The 26,203-nt window shown below is 42.5% G+C and overlaps 1 protein-coding gene across 6 annotated transcripts in view; it reads left to right on the top strand.

Annotated features, from left to right (window-relative positions):
* Positions 1-26,203, top strand: part of LYST (lysosomal trafficking regulator) — a 160,745-nt gene that overhangs the window by 116,403 nt on the left and 18,139 nt on the right. For all 6 annotated transcript variants that reach the window (XM_061624550.1, XM_061624547.1, XM_061624549.1 and 3 more), the window contains 9 exons: positions 7,242-7,394; positions 8,790-9,034; positions 9,220-9,286; positions 10,693-10,849; positions 14,608-14,748; positions 17,448-17,665; positions 17,947-18,177; positions 24,454-24,643; positions 25,318-25,454. In XM_061624550.1, coding sequence (XP_061480534.1) covers positions 7,242-7,394; positions 8,790-9,034; positions 9,220-9,286; positions 10,693-10,849; positions 14,608-14,748; positions 17,448-17,665; positions 17,947-18,177; positions 24,454-24,643; positions 25,318-25,454 — 1,539 coding nt within the window. The remainder of the gene's footprint in view (positions 1-7,241; positions 7,395-8,789; positions 9,035-9,219; positions 9,287-10,692; positions 10,850-14,607; positions 14,749-17,447; positions 17,666-17,946; positions 18,178-24,453; positions 24,644-25,317; positions 25,455-26,203) is intronic.

The raw sequence follows: 26,203 nt of genomic DNA, 5'->3' as shown, positions 1-26,203 counted from the left end.
CATGTATATAGGATTGCACCATCAGGCATCTAACTGATATATAAAACATGGAAGTGCTCATACCTCCCTCTTTCTGAGCAGACCTTTGGAATTTTCATCAAGGGGTTTCAGACCAGAGGCCAGAAAGGCAGGAAAGCATGCAGTGCTGTCACTTTTTAATGGGGTTGAGTTGGCTCCCAATTGCAGCAGCTGCCCACAAAGTACCGGCACTGGTGAAAACACCTAAAGAGGAACTGGTAATAGGCCATGGGACAAAATCCTACACTGAAGACTCCCTACAGTGAAGCTCATTCTCCTGTAAAAGATTATCTCAGCTGGGTAGCTAGCTCCACCTAGTAGTTGAAGGCAGAAAGAGTGCTGCTGAATTTTGCAGGGACTTCCTGCTCTGTGTAGCTCCTTGCCACATTTCTCTTTCTGCCTTCACCAAGAACGGTTGATCCCTCTCTCTGCTCCGTTGGTTCAGGCCTGTATTGTTGTGTGTCTGTGCTATTTTCCTTAAGTTGTTTTGCTGTCCCATTCTTGGTGTTTGCGTTTCTTGCCTGTGTCTCCTTCCTTGTGTTTTTTTTTAAAGTTTTCTCTCTGCTCCTGGAGACCTCACCGTGGCATGAAGCCACTTGTGAGAGAGGGTGCCCCCCCGCCCTCAGGACTGGCATTTATCCCGCCACTTGCTAGTTAGCAGCCCCCCCAGCTAGCATCGCAGCTCGCTCCAGCCTTCACTGGGACCTCAGCGGCAAGTGGCTCAGCAGCCTCAAAGGCTTCCCCTGCAACAAGCAGCGGTGTTGCCTAGAGAGCATTGCTTAGGAGGACTGGTCTCTCCCTGACACCACCAGCAGCTTCTTGCCCCCGTCCACAGGGGGCTACCACAGAGACTCTCCAGCCTCACAGGGGTTACCATCTTCCTCCCCCCCAGCAACACCAGCATCTTCAGATAGCCGCCATTGTGGCCTGTGACCCCTATAAGACCTGCAGCATGGTTGTTCCCAATGGGGACAGCAACCAGCAAGTCTGAGAATAAAGCCTAAAACCACTTCTGCCTCCACCCAGACCAGACACAGCACCAGCGCCATTACCAAGGCAAGCCTCGGGGCCTTCCTTAAGAATGGATGTTGAGGCAGAGGCAGCGATACCCCGTTCCTCTACCAGCAGGCAGGAGGTGGCTGAGGCATATATTTTGGCAGGCAGGGCGGCTTCAGAAGGCATGGCAATTGAAGATAACAGGTGGGTCAGTCACAACTGGCTAGACCCTGATAACCAGAGGGGAGCTGCAGGAAAGGATTCTCTTATTACCACCTGCAGGACACAGAGACACCAAGAATCCTTATCTGAGGAAGAGTGCGCTCAACCCCATCCTTTCTTAGATTCCATTTTCTCTACAAAATCCGCTCCTGAGGTTTTCACAGCTTTCTCAAAACACCCACGTCTCTCCAAGCTCTGCAGGAGGTGGGGGGGAGTGTCCCAACTTCCTCCTCTTGTCCCCATGCTGATCAGCAGGGGGGGTGCACCAGCTCTGTTCTCACGCTCAGCCTCTTCAGTTGCAACTATCAGCAGACATGCTACAACAATTGAAGGACCGTCTGAGGGAATCTCTTTTGATGGACCTAGCCAGAGACCTGTCTGCCTCTTCAGCTCCCACACAGCACCTCCCAGAGGACACAGTGGCATCAGGATCATCCACCCATGCACCATCAAAGACACAAGTGGTGCAGGGTTCCTCCATAGCCTGCTCATCTTCAAACATGTGGCCACCACCGAACCGCACATCACCGGACCCTTATACCACCACCCAGGGTAGACACTCTCACTTCCAGACAATCTGACTGTTGACCCAGTCAATGAGTTAATCCTCCTTGACGAAGAACAGTGGATTGTGGACTTGGAATCTGAAGAGGTTTAGACCAACAGGATCTTCCAGGAAGCTCACTTTCTTTCCCTCCTGTGCAAGGCGATGGAAGCACTGAGTCTGAATTCCCCGGAAGATCCTCCAGCCCCCTCAGCATCTAGAGTTTCAACAGTGTGTCCAGACTGAAAACCTAAGTCAAGGGTACTAAAACTTCCATCATTACTACTCAGTGATCAAGTCAGAGTTTGATGTGCCATTACAATTTAAGAAGTCAGTTCAAACCACTAACAAATATTATACACTGGAGCAACACATCATGGACCAGCTGAAAATGCTGCTGGTAGACACTCCCATAGTGAATTTACTGAATTTATCCTTGAACCGAAAGGATTCGGATGCCCACCTCAAGGACCCGACAGAATGCAAAATGAATCAGGGCCTCAGGAGGATCCATGAGGTGAGTGTGCTATCCATTCAGGCAGCATCAGCCTCCTTGGTGTTTGCAAGAGCTTCCCTTCTCTGGTTGGAAGACCTGCTGGATTGTCTGCAGCAGAATCCGGCCCAACCCCACAAGTCTCTGCTAAACATTTCTCGGACGGTGACCTTCATGGCAGATGCATCTATTGATGGCATGCAGTTTTCAGCAAGGTCATTGTCAGCTGGCATTTTTATGTTTTTTCGAGGCTCCAGGACATCGGGAAGGGCAAAGGATGCCCATTCCAGCTGTCCCTTCTGGAATAGACAACACAACCTGGTCAAGGGCCAACAACACTTCCCCAATAGATTGGGGTTCGGATCCCAGTCGCATGGGAATAAACATTAATTCTGACGCCAGCACCCCTCCGGTGGGAGGCAGGCTCCAATGATTTGCTCATTGGTGGAGGGAGACATCATCGGACCAATGGGTGCTACACACCCTCCGTTACAGGTTGGGGTTGGAATTCACATTCCCTCCTCCGATGAAATTCATGCCATCCCCCGTCTCGGTGTCTGCAGACAAAAGCAAGAGGATCCAGCAGGCAATTTCCCACTTATTACAAATTACAGCAATAGATCCCATCCCGACAGAGGAGAGATTCTTGGGAAATTGCTCACTCTTCTTCACCGTCGTGAAAAAAGGCAGCTCGTTTAGACTGGTACTCGACCTGAAGAACTTGAATTATATAAAATACCACAAGTTTTGCATGGATGCCTTGCTGTCAGTCAAGGAGGCCTTGAGAAGGAGAGACTTCCTCACCTTGATGGAACTGAAGGAGGCATACCTGCATGTCCCTACATGCCCTTTTGTGTATCATTTGCCCCTAGGGTATTCATGAAGATTGTGGTTATCCTGGTGGCACAACTCAGGACACAGAGAGTCCATGTCTTCCCCTACCTGAATGACTTCCTGATTTGGTCCCAATTGCTACACAAGGTCTGGGAAGATCTGCACGTCACCTTGGCCTGTCTGAAGGACCATGGCTTCTTAATCAACCTAGCCAAGAACCAGCTATATCTGTCCTGCTGCATAGTACATCTCAGGGCCACTGTAGACTCACAGCAGGGAATCATAAGGGTGGCACAGGACAGAATAAACAAGATATGTGCAGCAGTATCACATAGAATTATAGAATAGTAGAATTGGAAGGGGCCTATAAAGCCATCAAGTCCAACCCCCTGCTCAATGCAGGAAACCAAATCAAAGCATTCCTGACAGATGGCTGTCCAGCTGCCTCTTGAATGCCTCCAGTGTCGGAGAGCCCAATACCTCTCTAGGTAATTGGTTTCATTGTCGTATGGCTCTAACAGTTAGGAAGTTTTTCCTGATGTTCAGGCAAAATCTAGCGTCCTGCAACTTGAGCCCATTATTCTGTGTCCTGCACTCCGGGATGATCGAGAAGAGATCCCGGCCCTCCTCTGTGTGACAACCTTTCATGTACTTGAAGAGTGCTATCATATTTCCCCTCAGTCTTCTCTTCTCCAGGCTAAACATGTTCAGTTCTTTCAGTCTCTCCTCATAGGGCTTTGTTTCCAGTCTTCTGTCTTCCCCATTAGTGGACCTCATGCAACTAGCAGCACCTCTGAGGTTCATTGTCTCAACCTTCCAAAGTACTCCATGGACATGTCATTACTCTCACTCCCTGCAGTGGGCCCTACTTCCTTTCAAAAGTGAGATAGCGACCAGGCAGCACTGGAGATTGGCACTGTCACTGGCGGTCCGTCAGACCCTATTATGGTGGGCACATGAGACCAATCTGCTAAAGGGTGTGCCGTTCTGTGATCTCCCCACAAACTGTAATCATGTCAGATGCCAGCCTGACAGGCTGGGGAGCCATATGCGATGGCCAAATGGTGTAAGGCACATGGTCAACACAGGAATCTGCACTCCCCATTAATCTTCTGGAACTTCGCACAATTCATCTGGCTCTAAGACACTTCGTGGAGTCAAGGCAGTTGGGGGCGGTGCTTGTTAGAACAGACAACATGTCAGCCAAAGCTCATTTGAACCATCAGGGAGGCATGCACTCTCTCCACCTCCAGAGGGAAGCCTTCTGTTTCAGTGGACAGAAACACATCTGGACTCAATCCTGGCAGAATACCTCAGAGGGGAAGACAACGGAAAAGCAGACTGGTTGAATCGAGAGAAAGTCCATAAGGGAGAATGGAAGCTTCATCTGATGGCCTTTCACGAGATAGTGGTGTGCTTCGGCAGATTCAAAGTGGACCTCTTCGCCACCCATCTCAACCACCAGGTCAAAAAGTTTTTTCACCAGGTATGCAATGCCACAGGCAGAAGGAATAGATGCTGTGACATTCCAGTAGCCTCCAGATCAGTTGTATGCCTTCCCGACACTTCCAGTTATCTCCAGGGTAATCCAAAAGATTCGAGCCAAAATGGCAACAGTCCTACTGGTAGGACTCCTTGGTGGCCAAGAAGACCCTGGTTTCTGGAACTCCTTGACCTATTGGTCGATTTTCCATGAGAAATTTCCCTCAAGGAAGAGCTGTTGTTGCAGGGACAACTTCTCCATCCAGACCCAGGGTGGTTGGCGCTTCATATCTGGAGATTGAGAGGCGATGTCTCCTGAGGAGAGGCATTCCACCTCCAGTGGTGGAAACAATGATGGCCTCTAGATGTCCATCCACTCTTAGGATACATGAGGGCACATAGAAGGTCTTCTCTGTTTGGTCACAGAACAAAAGGATTCTTCCAAGGAAAGCAGGTATCAACGAGATCCTCTCCTTCCTCCAAGATATCATTGGATCTCAGGCCAAATACCCTGAGGCGCCAGGCTTCAGCACTATCGGCCATCCTGTCCGGATCCCCAGACAACCCTCTGGGACCTCATCCCTTCCTCAAACGTTTCCTTTGTGGAGCAACGATATTGGTGCCAGCTACAGTACATTGCTACCCAACTTGGGACCTGCACAAAGTTTTAATGGCCCTTCAAAATCCCCTATTTGAACCTCTCAGTTAAGTCTCTCTTTGTCTACTATCTTTTAAGGCTTTGTTTCTTGTGGCCATTACTTTGGCCCGTAGAATGTCTGAGCTGAATGCCATCTCTGTTGATAAGCATTACTGTGTGTTTCATAAGGATAGAGTTGTTTTCCGCACTGTCCCTCATTTCACCCTAAAGTGCTGTCTACCTTTCACTGTCAGCAAGAGCTTGTGCTTCCCTCTTTCTGTCCTAATCTGGTTCATCCTACAGAGAAAGCATGGCACTCACTTAAATGAGAAGAGCCTTAAAAGTATATATCTCTAAAACAAAATCCATCCGCAAAACAGATATCTTGTTTGTGTCCTTCCACCCAGCGTCATTAGGGAGTAAGTTTTTCATTTCTACACTAGCTAGGTGGATTAAAGCATGTATCACTTTTGTGTACGCTTCCCTGAGGGTGGTCCACCCAGTCATGATAGTGGTCCACTCCACTAGGGCGGCAGCCACATCAGCAGCATTCTCCCACAATCCTTCTCTCCTAGAGATTTTCAGAGAAGCTACATGAGCTACTCCTAATACGTTTATCAGGCATTACAAAATAAACATGTACGCGTCCTCTGAGGCGGCCTTTGGGAGAAGAGTTCTACAGCACATCATCTCCAACTAATAATGTTTTTTCAGCCCAGCAATATCCCCACCCTACCTGGGTCAGCTTTGGTATGTCCCACCTGAGATCATTTTTTACTGTGCACAGGAGAAGAGACATTTGGTCTTACCATGAAACTGTCTTCTCTGTGCATGTCAAAGATGATCTCAGGGCCACTCCCTAGGAGGGCTGGGCTGCCATCATTATTTATTTATTTATTTTATTATACTTGTATATTGCCCCATAGCCGAAGTTCTCTGGGCGGTTTACAGTAACTAAAAACATTAAAACAAATACAATTTAAAACAGATCTTATGAAAACAATTTAAAACACAAGTTAAAAATTTAAACAGTATAAAACTATATATCATTACTCCAGAGTAGGCCTCTAGCAGAGAGTGTATGAATGCTGTTCGTGTTTCTTCCTATTGGTGTGGTTGTTATCATGTTCTCTTCTCGTTTGTTGGCTTGTTATCAAGAACTGTGGCAAGGAGCTATGTAGGGCAGGAAGTCCCTGCAAAATTCAGCAGTGCTCTTTCTGCTTTCAACCACTAGGTGGAACTAGCTACCCACATGATATCATCTTTAACATGCACAGAGATGTTTCATGGAAAGACCAAATGTTTCTTTGCCGCTTAGCAGGTACTCTTAGGTGAGACCAGAATGTTCATCTGAGACAAACTTCTCCAGAATCATGGGCACCCCTAGTGAGAAGGGTTGGAGAAAATGCAGGCACACAGTAACCAACCAACATTTTGCTGTGTTCATGACAAGCAAGCATCTGCCTACAGTGCAGTGGTGAAGGGAGGCATAGCACTTGCTTGTCCCATCAAGAAGGCCTGCTGCCTATTGACCATCTACTGGAAAGGGGCATCCTAGGCACAACCAGCAACTTCCATGCTCTTCTAGCTCTTCCTCATGTGTAGGAAGCAGAGAGACTCGAGCGAGAGCATCTCAGGGCTCCACTTGAACACTTTATACAGGGAGCAGTCCTCATGAGTGATGCCTTCCTCCTAGTTCATCTGGTCTAGGGTCCTAGTGGGAAGAAGCGTGGGCCAGTGAGTGGTGGCATGGTGCAGTGGACCTTTCTGAGGTTCTGAGCTGTTGTCCAGAGACTGACCAGGCCGATTACTGCTGCTGGCCATGAGGACCCCATGCTTATTGGGTCAAGTATGCTATAAAATAGAGAATAATACATTTAGATAATGTAGTATTTATATGCCACTCAGTTTACTATTAAATATCTGAAAGTTTACAAAATATTGGCATGATAAAGAAAGGCATTTTAAATCCATATGATGTATAAAAGGCTAATAATGTGCTGTATTTTGTTTAGAGCTTTCATGGTGAAACTGAACCAGCATCATTTTCTTGGACATTTGAAGAAATCAAAGAAGTACACAAGCGTTGGTGGCAATTAAGAGACAATGCTTTAGAAATATTTTTAACAAATGGCAGAACTTTATTGTTGGCTTTTGACAACACAAAGGTAAATATTTCCCATGACTGTGTTGCAATATTGAGGAACAGTTTGCCTAAATAAATTATTTACTGTATACCAAAATAAAATTATTCAGCTTATTTATACAGAATAATAAAGCTATTTTTTCTTTCTTCATAAAAGCAATGAAAGAACTTGTTTTTCAGCAAGGAGAAAATTGTTGGCTTTAACCTGAGTATGTTTTTTTTCTTAAGTTTTTATCTGGTGCGAGGTCGATCACAGTGGTATCTTTTGTTGTTGGTCATAGGGGAAAATAATGTTAGTTTTAAAACCTCTTAATCTTATTTAAAATGGTTAGTGAGATGGTAAATGGAATTTGATAGAAATAGTATTCAGTTTCATTTTAATTAACTTTCAGTGATGACTGCTGTGGTAGATTCTCAACAGTCAAGGCACGGGTACAGGAATGATATATACAGAAAAAGATAGAGTAAAAAACATCTTAACACAGAATACATCATTTGAGTGTCCCAAAATATGAATGAATGACTCTTTTGGCAGTCTTGACATTATTGTTGTAGAGTCTTGTATTTATTAAATTATACCACTTTCTCCAAAAGCTCAGAAGGGTATTCAGCCAACAACAACCAAAACAGAAACAATGTATAACAGTGCTACATTGTCATACATGAAACAAAGTATATCAGAAAACTACAATTTCATTCAAAGGCTTGATGAAATTTTAAAAAATGACAGCCCTTGCAAAAGGACTGAGAGGAAGCCTGTCTTAGATCTTCTGGGATGAGGATCCACATTTTGGAGGGCTATTGCTGAAAAGTCTCCACCCCTAGCAGTCACTGTCTGAATCTGCCTAATTGTTGGCACAGTAGTTATTCATATAATAGCATGAATAGTTTGTGTATGTGTGTGGCTTATGCTGGGAATGGAGGACAACCATTTAAATATGTATGATTACCTAAACGCTGTTGAGATTACTATATACCAAGGATTGGATCTAGAGATCTTCTTGCAGAAGGGATGACTGGAAGGTGACTTCCTCACCACCTCCTGGGCAGGCTGTGAGTGGGACAGAAAGTGCCTCCACTAAATCCTCTGTGATTTTTCCCATCAGTGTTCCCCCTGCCCCTGCCACAGCCCAACTAATTCAGCAGGGTCCCTCAATCCTTGAAAGGTGTTTTCAGAGGGTTTGGGAGGCTGTCTGGGAGAGAAGAGGAAGAGGTAGGAAAATCACCTTCTGACAGCTCCCTTGTGTGGGTAGATCTCTCCAACCCCAATACATGAATGCATGTAGGTGTTTGCATGTATCTGGCTGAAGTACCAAAATAAACATGTGAATATACTATAAAACTGAAAATATGCATGCTTCAGGAGACTAGATCGTTTGTGGTTTAGTTAAAAACTTGATGTTTTGATTCTTTTTAGGTGCGTGATGATGTGTACCACCACATCCTAACAAACAACCTCCCTAATCTCTTGAAGTATGGCAACATTACTGCATTAACACAACTGTGGTACACAGGACAGATCACTAATTTTGAATACCTCACTCATTTAAACAAACATGCTGGCCGTTCCTTCAATGATCTTATGCAATATCCAGTATTTCCCTTTATACTTTCCGACTATACTAGTGAAACTCTGGACCTAAATGATCCATCTGTTTATAGGTAATGAGAAATGTAATGAATTGTTCCTTTTAAAATCATTTACTGAATTTACCACTTGCTGTCAAATTCATGTATTTTTGTTAATTAACACCCATTTAATTTCTGTTCATTGTTGTGTTTCTTAAATACAGCAAGTATCAGTAATTTATGGAATTGACAAGCTGATAATATTTGTATTATTTCAGAACTTTGGTCAAACCAATAGCTGTACAATCAAAAGAAAAGGAAGATCGTTATGTGGACACATACAAGGTATTAAAATATCTAATTCATTTGTGTTTAGTACTAAACTGGTATGAAAAGAGCTTTATGTAACACTAGTACTACGGAATTTGCTTTGCATTTTGCAAACATATGCATACATTCCTGGCTGCTGATTCAGGTAAGTGAGAGGAAACATAACTCAACATTCCTCCCTGTACTGGCTTTTGTGAAGAGATAATTGCATGTATTTTAGTCAGCTACATTTAAAGTTGTATGAAGAATTTTTAGGGCTACTAATGCTCATCCTTCAACCAGTTGTTAGGCTGCTGTGCCAAACAGTCAGTTACAACTATTTGCTAAATATTATGAGACAATCTGTGAAGAGGCTTTGGCTTCTTAACTGTTATTTAAAAAGTACCATATCAATGTGTGTGTGTGTATAGTTCATGAGAAGGTGTCTGCTATGTGTTATCTCTGGGTTTTTAAAGGGTTACATTCAACATGTGGAGTGGCTTGTGAGTGATACTTATTGCCACTACATGCTTTGAATAGAAAACAGCAGTGGTGCAAACCCTCCAGCTGATGGGCCTGAATAGGCCTGGCATGGCTCTGAATTTGGCCTGTGAAGCCGTTTGCCACAAACCATGCCCACCTGCCCCACACCTGATGTATGTGACGTTAGGCATGGAGCAGGCACGGGCATGGCTGGAAAGGAACAACAGGGAGTTTAAAGTGAGCTGTTGATTGTTCCCTTGCAATTTAGGCTCCCTGTCAGTGCTGCTTAGCTGTTTGGTGCTCACAGGGGACCCCACTGCATTCGATCCAAACACCTTCCTCCCAAATCAGCATGTTTTCTCTGCAGAGGCTATAGCAAGGCCCTTTGAAGGTTTTTACATGGGGGTAACTATGTTTCCTCCCCATACAATTCCCTCTAAGAGTGATGGAATGTCATCTAGACACATCACTCCCAGGGGGACTTGCTCTGTTCTATTCAAAGTGGGTGCCAGCAAGAAGCCCCTCACAGTAAGCACTTCAGGCAGTAAAGACTGAATGACTTCTGGAACTTTGTAAAAGGATTAAAAATACAACAACAGAGAGGAAGTGTTGCAGTCCTTATACTACTTTGTAATGAGATCCATAGGACTACAGATTCTGAAGCAGACTAAAGTGGGCTCACGAGCCAGTTTGGGACATGATCCACCTGGATTGAATCACATGAGTTCACTTTGGAGTTCTGCATATTCCACCCTAATAGTAAGCACTAGCATTCTTTTTTAAATTATCAGACCTAAGGAATCTCAAAGCAGCTTTAAAAGAAAAGGAATATCAAATGCTTGAAATAGAGTTTATTTTTATTTTATCTTGGACTACTACTGATTTAAAGGGCAATGTCAATGTGGTGGTGATTTCTTGGGCAGAAACAGCCCTATTTCTATATATCATTCTTTTTGCAGTATCTAGAAGAAGAATACCGTAAAGGAGCTAGAGAAGATGACCCAATGCCCCCTGTGCAGCCTTATCACTATGGATCTCATTACTCCAACAGTGGAACAGTACTTCACTTTTTGGTTAGAATGCCTCCTTTCACAAAGATGTTTTTAGCTTATCAAGGTAAAAATGCTTTATGTTTTCATGTATACTTTTTAATTGATAACACTTATGTGGAACCTGTTTGTATTCATTGCTGTTTTGTTAGCCATATGTGGATATTATGATACTGGCTGTTATGAGTCTGATTTTAGTGCATATATTGTTATGTGCCTTCAAGTCGATTACGACTTATGGCAACCTTATGAATCAATGACCTCCAAGAGCATCTGTCATGAACCATCCTGTTCAGATCTTGTAAGTTCAGGTCTGTGGCTTCCTTTATGGAATCAATCCATCTCTTGTTTGGCCTTCCTCTTTTTCTACTCCCTGCTGTTTTTCACAGCATTATTGTCTTTTCTAGTGAATCATGTCTTCTCATGATGTGTTCAGAGTATGATAACTTCAGTTTCATCATTTTAGCTTCTAGTGACAGTTCTGGTTTAATTTTTTTCTGACACCCAATTATTTGTCTTTTTCATGGTCCATGGTATCCGCAAAGCTCTCCACTTTCAAATGTGTTGATTTTTCTCTTATCCACTTTTTTCACTGTCCAACTTTCACATCCATACATGGAGATCGGGAATACTATGGTCTGAATGATCCTGACTTTAGTGTTCAGTGATACATGTTTGCATTTGAGGACCTTTTCTAGTTCTCTCACAGCTGCCCTCCCCAGTCCTAGCCTTCTTCTGATTTCTTGACTATTGTCTCCATTTTGGTTAATGACTGTGTAGAGGTATTGATAATCCTTGACAAGTTCAATGTCCTCATTGTCAACTTTAAAGTTACATAAATCTGTTGTCATTACTTTAGTCTTTTTGACGTTCTAGTCCTGCTTTTCTGCTTTCCTCTTTAACTTTCAACAGCATTTGTTTTAAATCATCACTGGTTTCTGCTAGTAGTATGGTATCGTCTGCATATCTTAAATTATTGATATTTCTCCCTCCAATTTTTACACCTCCTACATCTTGGTCCAATCCCGCTTTCCGTATGATATGTTCTGCGTATAGATTAAACAAATAGGATGATAAAATACACCCCTGTCTCACATCCTTTCCAATTGGGAACCAATCAGTTCCTCCATATTCTGTCCTTACAGTAGCCTCTTGTCCAGAGTATAGGTTGAGCATCAGGACAATCAGATGCTGTGGCACCCCCATTTCTTTTAAAGCGTTCCATAGTTTTTCATAGTCTACACAGTCAAAGGCTTTGCTGTAATCTATAAAGCATAGGGTGATTCTCTTCTGAAATTCCTTGGTCCGTTCCATTATCCAGCGTATGTTTGCGATATGATCTCTGGTGCCTCTTCCCTTTCTAAATCCAGCTTGAACGTCTGACATTTCTCACTCCATATATGGTAAGAACCTTTGTTGTAGAATCTTGAGCATTACTCTACTTGCATGGGATATTAAGACAATAGTTCGATAATTACTGCATTCCCTGTGATCCCCTTTTTTTGCAATTGGGATGCATATTGAATGCCTCCAGTCTGTGGGCCATTCTTTAGTTTTCCATATTTGTTGACAAGTTTTTGTCAAAATTTGGACAGATTCAGTCTCAGTAGCTTGTAGCAACTCTTTTGGTATGCCATCTGTTCCTGGTGATTTGTTTCTTCTAAGCATTTTAAGAGCAGCTTTCACCTCACATTCTAAAATTTCTGGTTCTTCATCATATTGTTCCTCCGTGAATGAATCTGTCATCCTTGCATCTCTTTTATAGAGTTTTTCAGTGTATTGCTTCCATCTTCCTTTTATCTCATCTCAGTCATTCAGTGTGTTCACCTGTTGATTATTCAACATCCCTACTCTTGGTTTAAATTCCCCTTTCATTTCTTTAATCTTTTGGAATAGGGCTCTTGTTCTTTCCTTTTTGTTGTCCTCTTCTATTTCTATACATAACTATTGTAATAGTTATCTTTGTTCCTACATACTAGTTGCTGTATTGTTGCATTTAGGGTTCTGACCATGTTTGTATCTGCTTTTGCTTTTGCTTTCGTTCTCTCTTTAACCAGTTTAAGAGTTTTGTCAGTCATCCATTGGGGTCTTTCTCTCTTTTTAACTAGAGGTATTGTCTTTTTGCATTCTTCCCTGATAATGTCTCTAACTTCACTCCATAGTTCTTCTGGTTCTCTGTCAACTAAGTTTAGAGCCTCAAACCTGTTCCTTATTTGATCTTTATATTCTTCTGGGATGTTATTTAAATTGTATATTGGCATTTTTGATACGACCAGTTCATGATCTATACTGCAGTGTGCTCCTGGTCTTGTTTTTGCCGGAAGTATGGAACTTCTCCATCTTCTGCTACCAATTATATAATCAATTTGATTCCTATATTGACCATTTGGTGTCCACATGTACAGTCGCCTTTTTGGTTGCTCAAAAAATGTGTTCGCAAGAAACAAATAATTGGCTTCACACAGAATTCAGTAAGTCTTTCTCCTGCTTCATTTCTGTCTCCTAAGCCCCATATCCCCACAATTCCTAGCTCTTCTCTGTTCCCTACTTTTGCATTCCAGTCCCCCATGTTTATCAGCACATCTTGTTTTGTTGTGTGATTAGATTCTTCCTGTACTTCTGTGTAAAATCTCTCCAATTCCTCTTCTTCTGCAGTTCCCATTGGAGCATAGACTTGGAGGATGGTTATGTTAATAGGTTTCCCATTTAATCTCATTGATATCACTCGTTCAGACCTTGCATTGTAGCTCCTAATTGCTTTTGCTACGTCACTTCTCACTATTAAAGCAACCCCGTTTCTTCTTAATTTCTCATTTCCTGTATAAAATATTTTGTAGTTGCCCGATTGAAAATGTCCCATTCCCGTCCATTTTAATTCACTCATGCCAAGTATTGTAATGACGATATGTTCCATTTCTTGCTTGACAATTTCTAACTTTCCCTGGTTCATGCTTCTCACATTCCATGTTCCTATTGTGTGCATTGTATGACTCTGGACTCTCCTTTCGCATCTGTGCGCATCAGCCTCTGGGCTTCCTTTCAGCTTTGACCCAGCTGAGTAATTAGTCACATCACTACTCATACTTGTCCTTTGTTCTTCCCCAGTAGCTTGGTGAGTGCCTTCTGACTTGGGGGTCTCATCTTCCAGCACTATCTCGTGTTGCATTTTGGATATTCTGTTCATAGGGTTTTCGTGGTAAGAGATATATAGAGGTGGTTTACCACTGCCTTCCTCTGAGTTTGAATGCATCTTAGTCTGGTGTCTCAGCTTTGACCATTCCGCCTTGGGTGCCGCAGCTAGGAGTCTAGCCCCTTGGTCTCCTGATGGCATTGCTCTCAGCTTCTTCAACACTCTCAAACCTCCTCACCACGTTAAGGTGTGCACCCTAGAGAGAGAGAGAGATACTGCGGCAATTTTTTATATTGATACTTTAGTTTTTTTCACATTGTAGTATTAAACCTCTTTGAACATCATGTTTTATGGAAAGGTGGCATACACCTTTCCATAAATACCTTGATGTAGCTATGAACCCAGAAGCCCAATAAGCAATTTAAAAATTATTAATATGAGTGTAAAAGAATCCTTAGAAATTAACCCATGATGACTTGCAGAAATGTGGGGCCACCATGGAAAGCATATACATGCGCATGCACACAGTTCAATGAAAATAAATACATTTAGGGTAAAATAAACCAAATGTGGATTATTTCCCCATATATACAGTATGGATCTATTTTGCCCTGTCATAGAGTTCCATAAATGTATAGTTCATGTGAAAGGTTCTTTAATGCAGATAATCAGTTTAATATGGATTCATTTTACAGATCAGAGTTTTGATATTCCAGACAGAACCTTCCACTCCACCAACACAACGTGGCGCCTTTCATCATATGAATCCATGACTGATGTAAAGGAGCTCATTCCAGAATTTTTTTATCTTCCTGAGTTTTTGGTTAATAGAGAAGGTATGCTGAAAGAATATCAAGTCAGTATTGCTTTTAAAAAGGCACTGTGTATTTCACATTGATTGCAGTAAAACTAATAACCCCATATATGAACAAATACATATTTGTCAAAGAGTGAAAGGGAAGGAAGGGATGTGGACAATCAACTGTACTGGAAGGTGGTGTTGCCAACTGTTGGAATTTCTGACTCCACAGATGCTATGCTTTTATACTTGGAAGACTTAATGGTCAGAAGAACATTGGTAATATCAACACTATTTTAATCACATCTTGAAATTCCATGTTGTTAGGTCAATGGGAGTAAGATTCTGCGATAGCATTTGCACCTTGATATAATTGTCAATGCCATGGATTTTGTGTGGATTGTGAGAATGGGGGCCATTGAGCAACCATGTTATGATAAGTTGGACTTGTGAAGGATAATACTCTAGAAAGCAATAGAGAAGGATATATTGATCCCCAAAATAAAAGGGCAGCTCTTTTGAAAGAAGTTTAAAAGAACTCCAACATGAGAAAAGCATTTGTTTTGCAATGTTTAAGAGTTTAAAAATTTACAGCTCAATCTTATATATATTTAATTGGAAGTAAACTTCACTAAATATAGTCGGAAGTGTCCTATTATTGCCTTCCCTAACCTTGTTCTCTCCAGATATTTTGGAAGTCACCTCCCATCAGCCTCAGCCAGCATGACCAGTGGTCAGATAATGGAAGTTGTAGTAAAGAACAACTTGGGAAAGGTGTGTCCTAGTAAGTGTGTATAGGATGGAAGCCTTAGTCTCCTTATGGGAAAGATAGGTGGGCAACTGAAATGCAACCTTCAAAAGAGAGTGGTAGATTATAAGGATGCTCCTTAGATAGGCTGTAGTTCCCATGTAGGGTACATGCTTTGCTTGCAAAAAGTCCCAAGTGCAGTCCCTGGCTTTTCCCTCCAGGAAGGGCTGGGAAACAAACCTCAGGAGAGCTGCTGTCACTAAGTGTCCCATTACTCTTCAGCTGGTGGATTGGGACTAGGTGGATCAAAAAAACCCACTACTATCATACAAATATAGGATGATAATCAAGAAGTGGGTTCCCATATGTATATTTGGGCTAAAGTGCATGGTTCCTAAGACTGAGAAGATTTAAGACTACTGGGGCAATACTGAGCTTGATGGATCAATGATGTGACGGTATAAGGCATTTTCCTATGACCACCTATAGTTTGTTCTAGAACACTGTTCTCCAATCTTGGGTCTGCAAATATTGTTGGACTACAACTCCCCCAGCCAGCTTAGCTAATGACCAAAGATGATAGGAGTTGTAGTCCAACAACACGTGGGGACCCGGGTTTGAAGAACAGTGTTCTAGAATAAGTATAGAACCTGACTAAGCTCATAACTGTGTTTCTGTTTTTCTTTCAAAGATGTATGACTTTCCTGGAACAATAGAGCTTTCCTGCGCTCAAAATTTACCATGGACAGGGCTCAGTAGACATATATATACTTTGTTAGCTGCTTTGAATGTTTCCTTTTGGAGGGTAAAAGTGGAATTGAAGTTTTCTATAGATAAAGCATAGTCTAGTATTACATCCACAAGCCTTGGTCTCATGCACTCTCCCCTCTTTTCTGCTTTTCTGGAACGACTGTAAAGAAGAGATTGAAAGCATGGCGTTGATAATAAGTCATTCTCCAGGGTCACCAGGACACCCCCAAGTGGGTATTGTCTTCCTCTCCTGTTGCTTGAGGCAGGAAAGAGTTAACACTCCAACTTACTGACACCTCAGCCCCTCCCACGGAGAGTTAATTCATTTTCCTGCCTCATTTGAGGTGCTGATTTTTGCCTTGCTCTTCAGTCTGGCTAACTTATATCCTTATTTAAATTCAATTTTTTTCTTTAATGTTTTAAATATTTTGTGTGGGAATGTTTTTCTGAGTGGTTTACAGAAACTAATCACAGTTCCCAGCTAAGAGACAACAACAAACCACAGTTAGTGGGAAACAGAAGTGAATGTTTTCAATATCTTCCTCATGGCCAAGCTGCAGGAAGGGATGAGGGAGCATACAAGTCCAAGATGTAATACTAAACTATGGTTTCACATTGCATGTGAACTGAGACATTGGTTTTAGCCTAGAATGTTAGCCCTGAATTCTGCAGCATTAATTCTGATGATATCTAGGAGTTGGGTTCTGGAGCCAATGAAATTTGCTATTGGTTAAATTCTAGAAAGTTTTATTGGTGGCTGAATTCATTAAATGTGAAGAATGTCTGGGAATTTAAACTACAGTGATTATTACTGTAATGGTACATTTGTTGAGTGGGATGTTACAAATGTCAGTGAAATACTAGGATGTAAATGGTAATTGCAGATACTTTTGTGGTTTAGCAGCACCTAACTATATAATACACTCTTTTTCAATGTTTTAGAATAGTAATTTTGAAAAGTATGTGGTTTTGTGCCCAGAAAAGTGAAAGGATTTCAATTTTATAGAAGGTTGAACTCAGATGATGAGACTTGACTGTGAACTTTATTGCTGAGCAGGGATTTGAACTTAGCTTAGCTATCTCATAGACTTTTTGAAAATATAAAATTGGGATGAGGGGAACATTGTGTAGACTGCTATGAGGTGCTTGGAGGAAAGGTAGTTTGCAAATGTGATCATCTCTTCTTTTATTGGGTACAATGAAGCCAACTAATAAAAAATCACCATTTATATCTATAGGATTTGATTTTGGGGTGCGTCAGAATGGGGAAAGAGTGAACCACGTGAACCTCCCACCTTGGGCTCGAAATGATCCCCGGCTTTTTATCCTGATCCACCGTCAAGCGTTAGAGTCTGACCATGTGTCCCAGACAATCTGCCATTGGATTGATTTAGTGTTTGGGTATAAACAAAAGGGCAAGGCTTCTGTTCAAGCTATCAATGTGTTTCATCCTGCTGTAAGTATCTTTTTTTCATAAATTGTTGTCTTTGATTTATCGTTCAGAATCACTGGAAATTATATTTGCGCAAAGTATTTTAGCATGCTCCCACCTCCACTGTGGTACTCTTTGTCTAAGCTTCATATTGCACCTGGCTACTCAAGAGTTTTGTCTAATTCATAAAGTCTAAAGCACATGTAGATGTAGTCACATGTTAAGCACATCAGACTGTGCAGCAAGAACCTTTTTTTTGTCTTTTCAATAGAAAATTATATTCTTGTATTTGGCTCACATTTTAGACATACTTTGGAATGGATGTGTCGGCTGTTGAAGATCCAGTTCAAAGAAGAGCCCTAGAGACTATGATAAAAACATATGGACAAACCCCTCGCCAGCTGTTCCACACTGCACATGTCAGCAGACCTGGATCCAAACTCATTATGGAAGGAGAGCTCCTTGCTCCCATGGGACTATTAGTGCAGCTTGCTTTCAGAGAAACAAGGGAGCAAACTAAAGAGATCTCATATCCGGTATGTCAGAGTGGGGCAGCTAGTGTACTCTGCTTTATGTATTGCTTTTTTTTTTTTTAAGGTATATTCTGAATATTGTTTTCATTTGGTAGCAGAGTATTTATAAGGGGATTCCCCTTCTTTCAAAGCAAGGAAGGGGATCCTGTGAAAGTTGGATTCCTGCATTGAGCTGGGGGTTGGACTCGATGGCCTTATAGGTATCTTCAAACTCAATTACTCTGTGATTCTGTGACCCTCCAGATGGGAGCTGGAATCCAACATCAGCCTCAGCATTCACCACCCCTGTTTTAAAGCTTCTGTCAATGTATATCTTTTTAGGCCAAGAATCACCCCCCTATATTTCACATTGTTTTCTTTTGACAAGGAGACTTGTGTTTCAGATTACTTGTTCATTTTATTTAATTTTCATTTATCCTTGAACAGGATGCTTTGTTAGTGTTTTGCTATCAGAGAGGTCAAGGGATTTTTCTTTTTTTTTCTTTTTTAAAGTGATCTTTAAAACAAGCTTTCACTAATATTGGCTCTCTAAATATTGTTACAAAGTTTCTTCACAGAAATACTTTATTAAATTCCAAGAAGATTAGATCACTACATTTTCCAGCCAGGAATGTATACCCTGCCTAATTCTCAAAGAAACTCCAGATGGTTTACAACTGCAACACAAACATTAATAAAATCTGCATTAAAATCACAAATATTAACAAGTCACATATATTTACATCAAAGCCTAGTCCCCATTAAAAAAACACACAGTCACCAAGTCACCAAAGATAAACCAGCAAAAAGAGATTTGTGTAAAAGCCTTTGGAAGTGGCGAGGTTTTTAGCTGGGACTTCATTCAGTGATGGAATTTCATGCAACTCACTTGGCACAGAGTGGGCGTCACAGTGTTATGGAAAACACTAGCTCCACGAGCTAGAGGGAGCCCCAGCTGACGAAGCGTCAAGGCGAGTTAAGCAGCAGAGCGAGTTCGGCAGCAGGGCGAGGAGTCCAGGGCCCCCCACTCTGCCCGTCTGTTCCCTGACCTCAACTAAACCGCAGTCTCCAACCCATTGACGTAATAAACCTTAAACAAAACTATGCAGGTAAGAAGCCAGCAGGGGTGTGGGGGCTTTCCAGTGTTTTGCACCGCCTGCAGCATGTACGACTATCTGCCTGTTGGACAGAAGTCGTGGGTGTGCTCTCGGTGCAATGAGCTCCTGGCTCTCCAGGAACGACTTCATTTCCTTGAGGCCAAGGTGGCGGACCTGGAAAAGCTGAGAGAGGCAGAGAGGTGTGTGGAGGAGGCCTTCAGGGACGTTATAGCTGTGTCCCACTCCAACGATGATAGCTCTCCTGCTATCATGGACAACGATGGTCTCGGGGAAGGAGAGCATCCAGCTGAGGAAGAGGGAAATGATCCCTTAGAAGGGACCCATTCCTTGGGGGATGAGCAGCTATCCTCTCGTGCCGAGGATATATCTCCAGGGGGTGGAGGGATCCTTGTAGTGGGTGATTCGATCATTAGGAACATAGACAGTGGGGTGTGTGATGGGCGTGTAGACCGCAAGGTGTTTTGCCTGCCTGGTGCGAAGGTTGCGGATATCGCCCGTCGTTTAGATAGTTTGGTAGACAGTGCTGGGAAGGAGTCAGTGGTCGTGGTGCACGTTGGCACCAACGACATGGGGAAATGCAGCCGTGAGGTCCTGGAAGCAAAATTTAGGTTGCTAGGTAGGATGCTGTAAGCCAGGACCTCCAAGGTGGCTTTCTCTGAAATGCTACCGGTTCCACGCGCAGGACCAGCCAGACAGGCCCAGCTTCGCAGTCTCAATGCGTGGATGAGACGATGGTGTCGGGTGGAAGGGTTTGGATTTGTTAGGCACTGGGGAACATTTTGGGACAAGCCGGGCCTGTACAAAAGGGACGGGCTCCACTTGAACCAGAATGGAACCAGACTGCTGGCACTTAAAATTAAAAAGGTAGCAGAGCAGCTTTTAAACTGACTGAGGGGGGAAACCCGACAGGAGCTGAGAAAGGTCCGGTTCGGAATAAACCTCCCCCCTGGGATAAAAACCAAAGAAATGATGAAATTTTAAAAGGGGTAGGCCTAGAAGTAGGCATTGTGAGAGCAGGGGCACAGGATATAAATTCAGAAGAGCAAAATTACCACAGGCCTAACCACAAGTGCCAAAGACACTTGAAGAGAGACACTGCTTACAAGTGCCTGTACGCTAATGCTAGGAGCCTCCGAACCAAGATGGGAGAACTGGAGTGCTTGGTCTTAGAGAAGAGCATTGATATAGTGAGCATAACGGAGAGCTGGTGGAATGGAGAAAACCAGTGGGATACGGTTATCCCTGGATATGAACTATATTGGAAGGACAGGGAAGGACGTATTGGTGGCGGAGTTGCTCTATACGTGAAAGAAGGCATTGAATCCAGCAAGCTCGAAACCCCAAAAGAGGCAGACTCCTCCACAGAATCGTTGTGGGTGGTGATACTGTGCCCCAGGAGGGACTTAATACTGGGAACGATCTATCGTCCCCCTGATCAAAATGCTCAGGGAGACCTTGAGATGAGATATGAAATTGAGGAAGCATCCAAACTAGGAAATGTGGTAGTAATGGGTGACTTCAACTACCCGGACATAGACTGGCTGCATATGTGTTCCAGTCATGACAAAGAAGCAAAGTTTCTAGATATTCTAAATGACTATTCCCTAGATCAGTTGGTCATGGAACCGACCAGAGGGACGGCAACCCTGGACTTAATCCTCAGTGGGGACCGGGACCTGGTGCGAGATGTAAGTGTTGTTGAACCGATTGGGAGCAGTGACCACAGTGCTATTAAATTAAACATACATGTAACTGGCCAATTGCCAAGAAAATCCAACACGGTCACATTTGACTTCAAAAGAGGAAACTTCACAAAAATGAGGGGATTGGTAAAAAGAAAGCTGAAAAACAAAGTCCAGAGGGTCACATCACTCGAAAATGCTTGGAAGTTGTTTAAAAACACTATATTAGAAGCTCAACTGGAGTGCATACCGCAGATCAGAAAAGGTACCGCCAGGGCCAAGAAGATGCCAGCATGGTTAACGAGCAAAGTCAAGGAAGCTCTTAGAGGCAAAAAGTCTTCCTTCAGAAAATGGAAGTCTTGTCCGAATGAAGAAAATAAAAAAGAACACAAACTCTGGCAAAAGAAATGCAAGAAGACAATAAGGGATGCTAAAAAAGAATTTGAGGAGCACATTGCTAAGAACATAAAAACCAACAACAAAAAATTCTATAAATACATTCAAAGCAGGAGACCATCTAGGGAGACAATTGGACCCTTGGATGATAAGGGAGTCAAAGGTGTACTAAAGAACGATAAGGAGATTGCAGAGAAGCTAAATGAATTCTTTGCATCTGTCTTCACAGTGGAAGATATAGGGCAGATCCCTGAACCTGAACTAACATTTGCAGGAAGGGATTCTGAGGAACTGAGACAAATAGTGGTAACGAGAGAGGAAGTTCTAAGCTTAATGGACAATATAAAAACTGACAAATCACCGGGCCCGGATGGCATCCACCCGAGAGTTCTCAAAGAACTCAAAGGTGAAATTGCTGATCTGCTAACTAAAATATGTAACTTGTCCCTTGGGTCCTCCTCCGTGCCTGAGGACTGGAAAGTGGCAATTGTAACACCAATCTTCAAAAAGGGATCCAGAGGGGATCCCGAAAATTACAGGCCAGTTAGCTTAACTTCTGTCCCTGGAAAACTGGTAGAAAGTATTATTAAAGCTAGATTAACCAAGCACATAGAAGAACAAGCCTTGCGGAAGCAGAGCCAGCATGGCTTCTGCAAGGGAAAGTCCTGTCTCAGTAACCTATTAGAATTCTTTGAGAGTGTCAACAAGCATATAGATAGAGGTGATCCAGTGGACATAGTGTACTTAGACTTTCAAAAAGCGTTTGACAAGGTACCTCACCAAAGGCTTCTGAGGAAGCTTAGCAGTCATGGAATAAGAGGAGAGGTCCTCTTGTGGATAAGGAATTGGTTAAGAAGCAGAAAGCAGAGAGTAGGAATAAACGGACAGTTCTCCCAATGGAGGGCTGTAGAAAGTGGAGTCCCTCAAGGATCGGTATTGGGACCTGTACTTTTCAACTTGTTCATTAATGACCTAGAATTAGGAGTGAGCAGTGAAGTGGCCAAGTTTGCTGACGACACTAAATTGTTCAGGGTTGTTAAAACAAAAAGGGATTGCGAAGAGCTCCAAAAAGACCTCTCCAAACTGAGTGAATGGGCGGAAAAATGGCAAATGCAATTCAATATAAACAAGTGTAAAATTATGCATATTGGAGCAAAAAATCTTAATTTCACATATACGCTCATGGGGTCTGAACTGGCGGTGACCGACCAGGAGAGAGACCTTGGGGTTGTAGTGGACAGCACGATGAAAATGTCGACCCAGTGTGCGGCAGCTGTGAAAAAGGCAAATTCCATGCTAGGGATCATTAGGAAAGGTATTGAAAATAAAACAGCCGATATCATAATGCCGTTGTATAAATCTATGGTGCGGCCGCATTTGGAATACTGTGTACAGTTCTGGTCGCCTCATCTCAAAAAGGATATGATAGAGTTGGAAAAGGTTCAGAAGAGGGCAACCAGAATGATCAAGGGGATGGAGCGACTCCGTTACGAGGAAAGGTTGCAGCATTTGGGGCTTTTTAGTTTAGAGAAAAGGCGGGTCAGAGGAGACATGATAGAAGTGTATAAAATTATGCATGGCATTGAGAAAGTGGATAGAGAAAAGTTCTTCTCCCTCTCTCATAATACTAGAACTCGTGGACATTCAAAGAAGCTGAATGTTGGAAGATTCAGGACAGACAAAAGGAAGTACTTCTTTACTCAGCGCATAGTTAAACTATGGAATTTGCTCCCACAAGATGCAGTAATGGCCACCAGCTTGGACGGCTTTAAAAGAAGATTAGACCAATTCATGGAGGACAGGGCTATCAATGGCTACTAGCCATGATGGCTGTGCTCTGCCACCCTAGTCAGAGGCAGCATGCTTCTGAAAACCAGTTGCCGGAAGCCTCAGGAGGGGAGAGTGTTCTTGCACTCGGGTCCTGCTTGCGGGCTTCCCCCAGGCACCTGGTTGGCCACTGTGAGAACAGGATGCTGGACTAGATGGGCCACTGGCCTGATCCAGCAGGCTCTTCTTATGTTCTTATGTTCTTATGTTCTTAAAACTGCAAAGTAACTCAGCGGTCTGAGCTGCGTGTGCCAGTGTGTGTATTTATCTAAGAACCAGGGTTTTACCCTATATTTAGATCACTGAGACTTAAGACTTAGTAAAATAAGGAAAGCTACTTTATTTATAGAAATACATAGTAGATGGGAAAGGCATACCTAGTTCTAACTAGCTAAGTTGAAGGTGCAATGGCCATACTTGGGTATTGCCCTCATGGCTCAGGAGAGAGAACAAAGACAGAGATGTCTCCTCTCTCCTCAGACAGTCGAAGAAGACAAAGAAAGGAGGGGCAGGGCAGGTCAATTTACATCGGAAGTACGTTAGGTAAAGAAGAGCACAGGTAAAGGTAGGGAAGCCTAGCCAGCTGGAGGACCCTGACTCTATGTTCCTTCTGGAATACAAACAAAAGAACCCAAGCAGGAGTTGCTCTTGCCCCACTTCCAACACACAGCAGAAAAGATCCTAGCCCTGGCAAGATCCTTGCTTACTGTGCTTCCCTGGGTCGAGAAATATGTAGTAGGGCTTCAGATGACAATTGGAGTTTGTGGGGAGGAACGTTCAGAAGAAGATGGTCCTTAAGATACCCATGCCCCATGCCACGGAAGGCTTTAAAGGTTAAAATCAGTAACAAGAAGCCTAACTCCTATGAACAAGTCCTGTGCTTGCACACTCCCTCTTCATCCCTCTCCTTCCATCCTCTTCTTTCACTTTACTTCAGCGATATTTTGTTGGTTTCTTAAACTACAGTTTCTCATGATTCTGACCTGGGAAACTGATTTAAGATCTCCACTTCTAACCAAGTTTAGCCTTTCCAAGTTTATCTTAGTTTGGAACTGTTGTATCTGAATTGTGCCTTTCTGTCTTGCGCTATTCTGTATCTCTGCATTTTCTTTGATATTTGTTTTTAGGACCTTGAAGTTAACTTCAGATGAATATCTATTTAATTGTAATGCATATTTTAAAAATTACATTCATCTTGAGATTTGAAAGACTTAGCTACAATGGCTCTTTAAAATGTCTTCACTGATAGCTATTTTATTTCATTATCTTTCTTGTAGAGTCCTTTACCTTGGATCAAAAGCTTAAAGTGGGGGGAGTATGTGGGTTCCCCAAGTGCCCCAGATCCCGTTGTCTGCTTCAGCCAACCACATGGAGAAAGGTTTGGCTCCTTGCAGGCTTTGCCGACGAGAGCAATTTGTGGCTTGTCCCGAAAGTTTTGTCTTTTGATGATATACAGCAAAGAGCAAGGTAAGGATGCTAGATGGTCTCTGTGGTAGCATTATAAAAAAAGAATTAATGAAGCCAACTAATTATCTAACTGCTCTGTTGTCCAGTCTCTCACTCAATGAGAGATTACAGATAATGTAATATTGATGCCTGACTCATATGTTACCTGCGTGGCATAATTGCTGTCGAGATCCTAAAGTGCATGGGAACAGAACTGTGTGGGAAGCAGTTTGTGAAGATGCTCCCGTGTGAGTTGGAGCAATTTTAACCACATCTACAGAGCCATCCAAAATTAAGTTTTCTACAGATGTACTAAGAATCTCTTCCAGAGTTACTTCTTGCAGCCAGTTTCCTACATGGTTTGACATCTTTGTAGCAGTGATATTGCTCTGATTACATGTGAATTGGTCTTAGTAAACTTGTTTAACAAGGGTTCATGACTGTAGGAAATATTGTATTTAAGAAATCAAATTTCAAGCATGTCTATTCTCTATTAAAATTAAAAATGGCCACATTATTCAAGGCTTTAAATGAGGGCTTCAAAAGACTTAATTGGAAGCACCCATTTGTTGCTCAAACATTCTAACAGTAGATTTTAAAAGCAAAAAAAAAATACATAATGTGTGCCTTTTTGTTGTAGGCATATATATTGTGACTTTTCTACTTAATCTGAATGTCTTGACTGCTGTTAACAGGTGTTAGAAGCATGCACAGTACTGATATCCAGTGGTCAGCCATTCTGAGTTGGGGATATGCTGACGATATATTAAGATTAAAAAGCAAGCAAAGTGAACCTCCGGTTAACTTTATACAGAGTTCACAGTTTCATCAGGTAAAGCTCTTTTCATCTATAGAATGCAGTGTTTGAAAAACTTGAGAAGATAACAGTGTTAATCTGCTGCAGCAAAAACAGTTTCATAGCATCTTAGACAAAATGCTGGTTCAAACATAATGATCTTGGTCTATTGATTTTCATCCAGTAAATCAGTCCAATGATGTTGTGCTCACGCGCACCAGCCTTGCTCCTCTCCTCCCTTTGTTTGCCTTGCTTTGGCACTTACATAATGGTTTATTAAAATACCCTTTTCTTATTACATTAAGACCAGGAAACTGGTTTAATCTCTGCTTGCTAACCACAGTCTGAACCAGATTTCATTTCCTGGTTTAGATTTAATGATTTATGACTGTGATTTATTAAACCCAAGTTTAGAGAGAAGGGAGGAAAGAAATGGAAGAGAGAGCATGTGGGCACAATGCCAGTTCTCAGTTGAATAAACCATGGTTTATTCGACCAGAGACTGTTATGTCTGAACTAGGCTGAACAGACTTATTGTGAGATGAACACTCAAGGACAAGAGCCCACTTTCTCAAATACATTTAATGTTCATCCTCATTTGGCAGTTAGGTATTTGTAAGTAGTGGGTCCAAACGATCACTTACTGGGCTTTCCTTTTTGCTGTTCTTTATGAGTATGTGTGAGCAAGTGCATATCCAAAGAAATCGCCTTTAGTCCATGAAAGCTTATACCACAATAAATCTATTGGTCCTAAGTTCACATCCTTTTTCCCTGATTTTCCACGA

This window comes from Rhineura floridana, chromosome 4 (assembly GCF_030035675.1).
Source record: "Rhineura floridana isolate rRhiFlo1 chromosome 4, rRhiFlo1.hap2, whole genome shotgun sequence".
NCBI lineage: Eukaryota > Metazoa > Chordata > Lepidosauria > Squamata > Rhineuridae > Rhineura > Rhineura floridana.
Note: the sequence above shows the minus strand (reverse complement) of the source record. Positions and strands in the feature narration are given on the sequence as shown.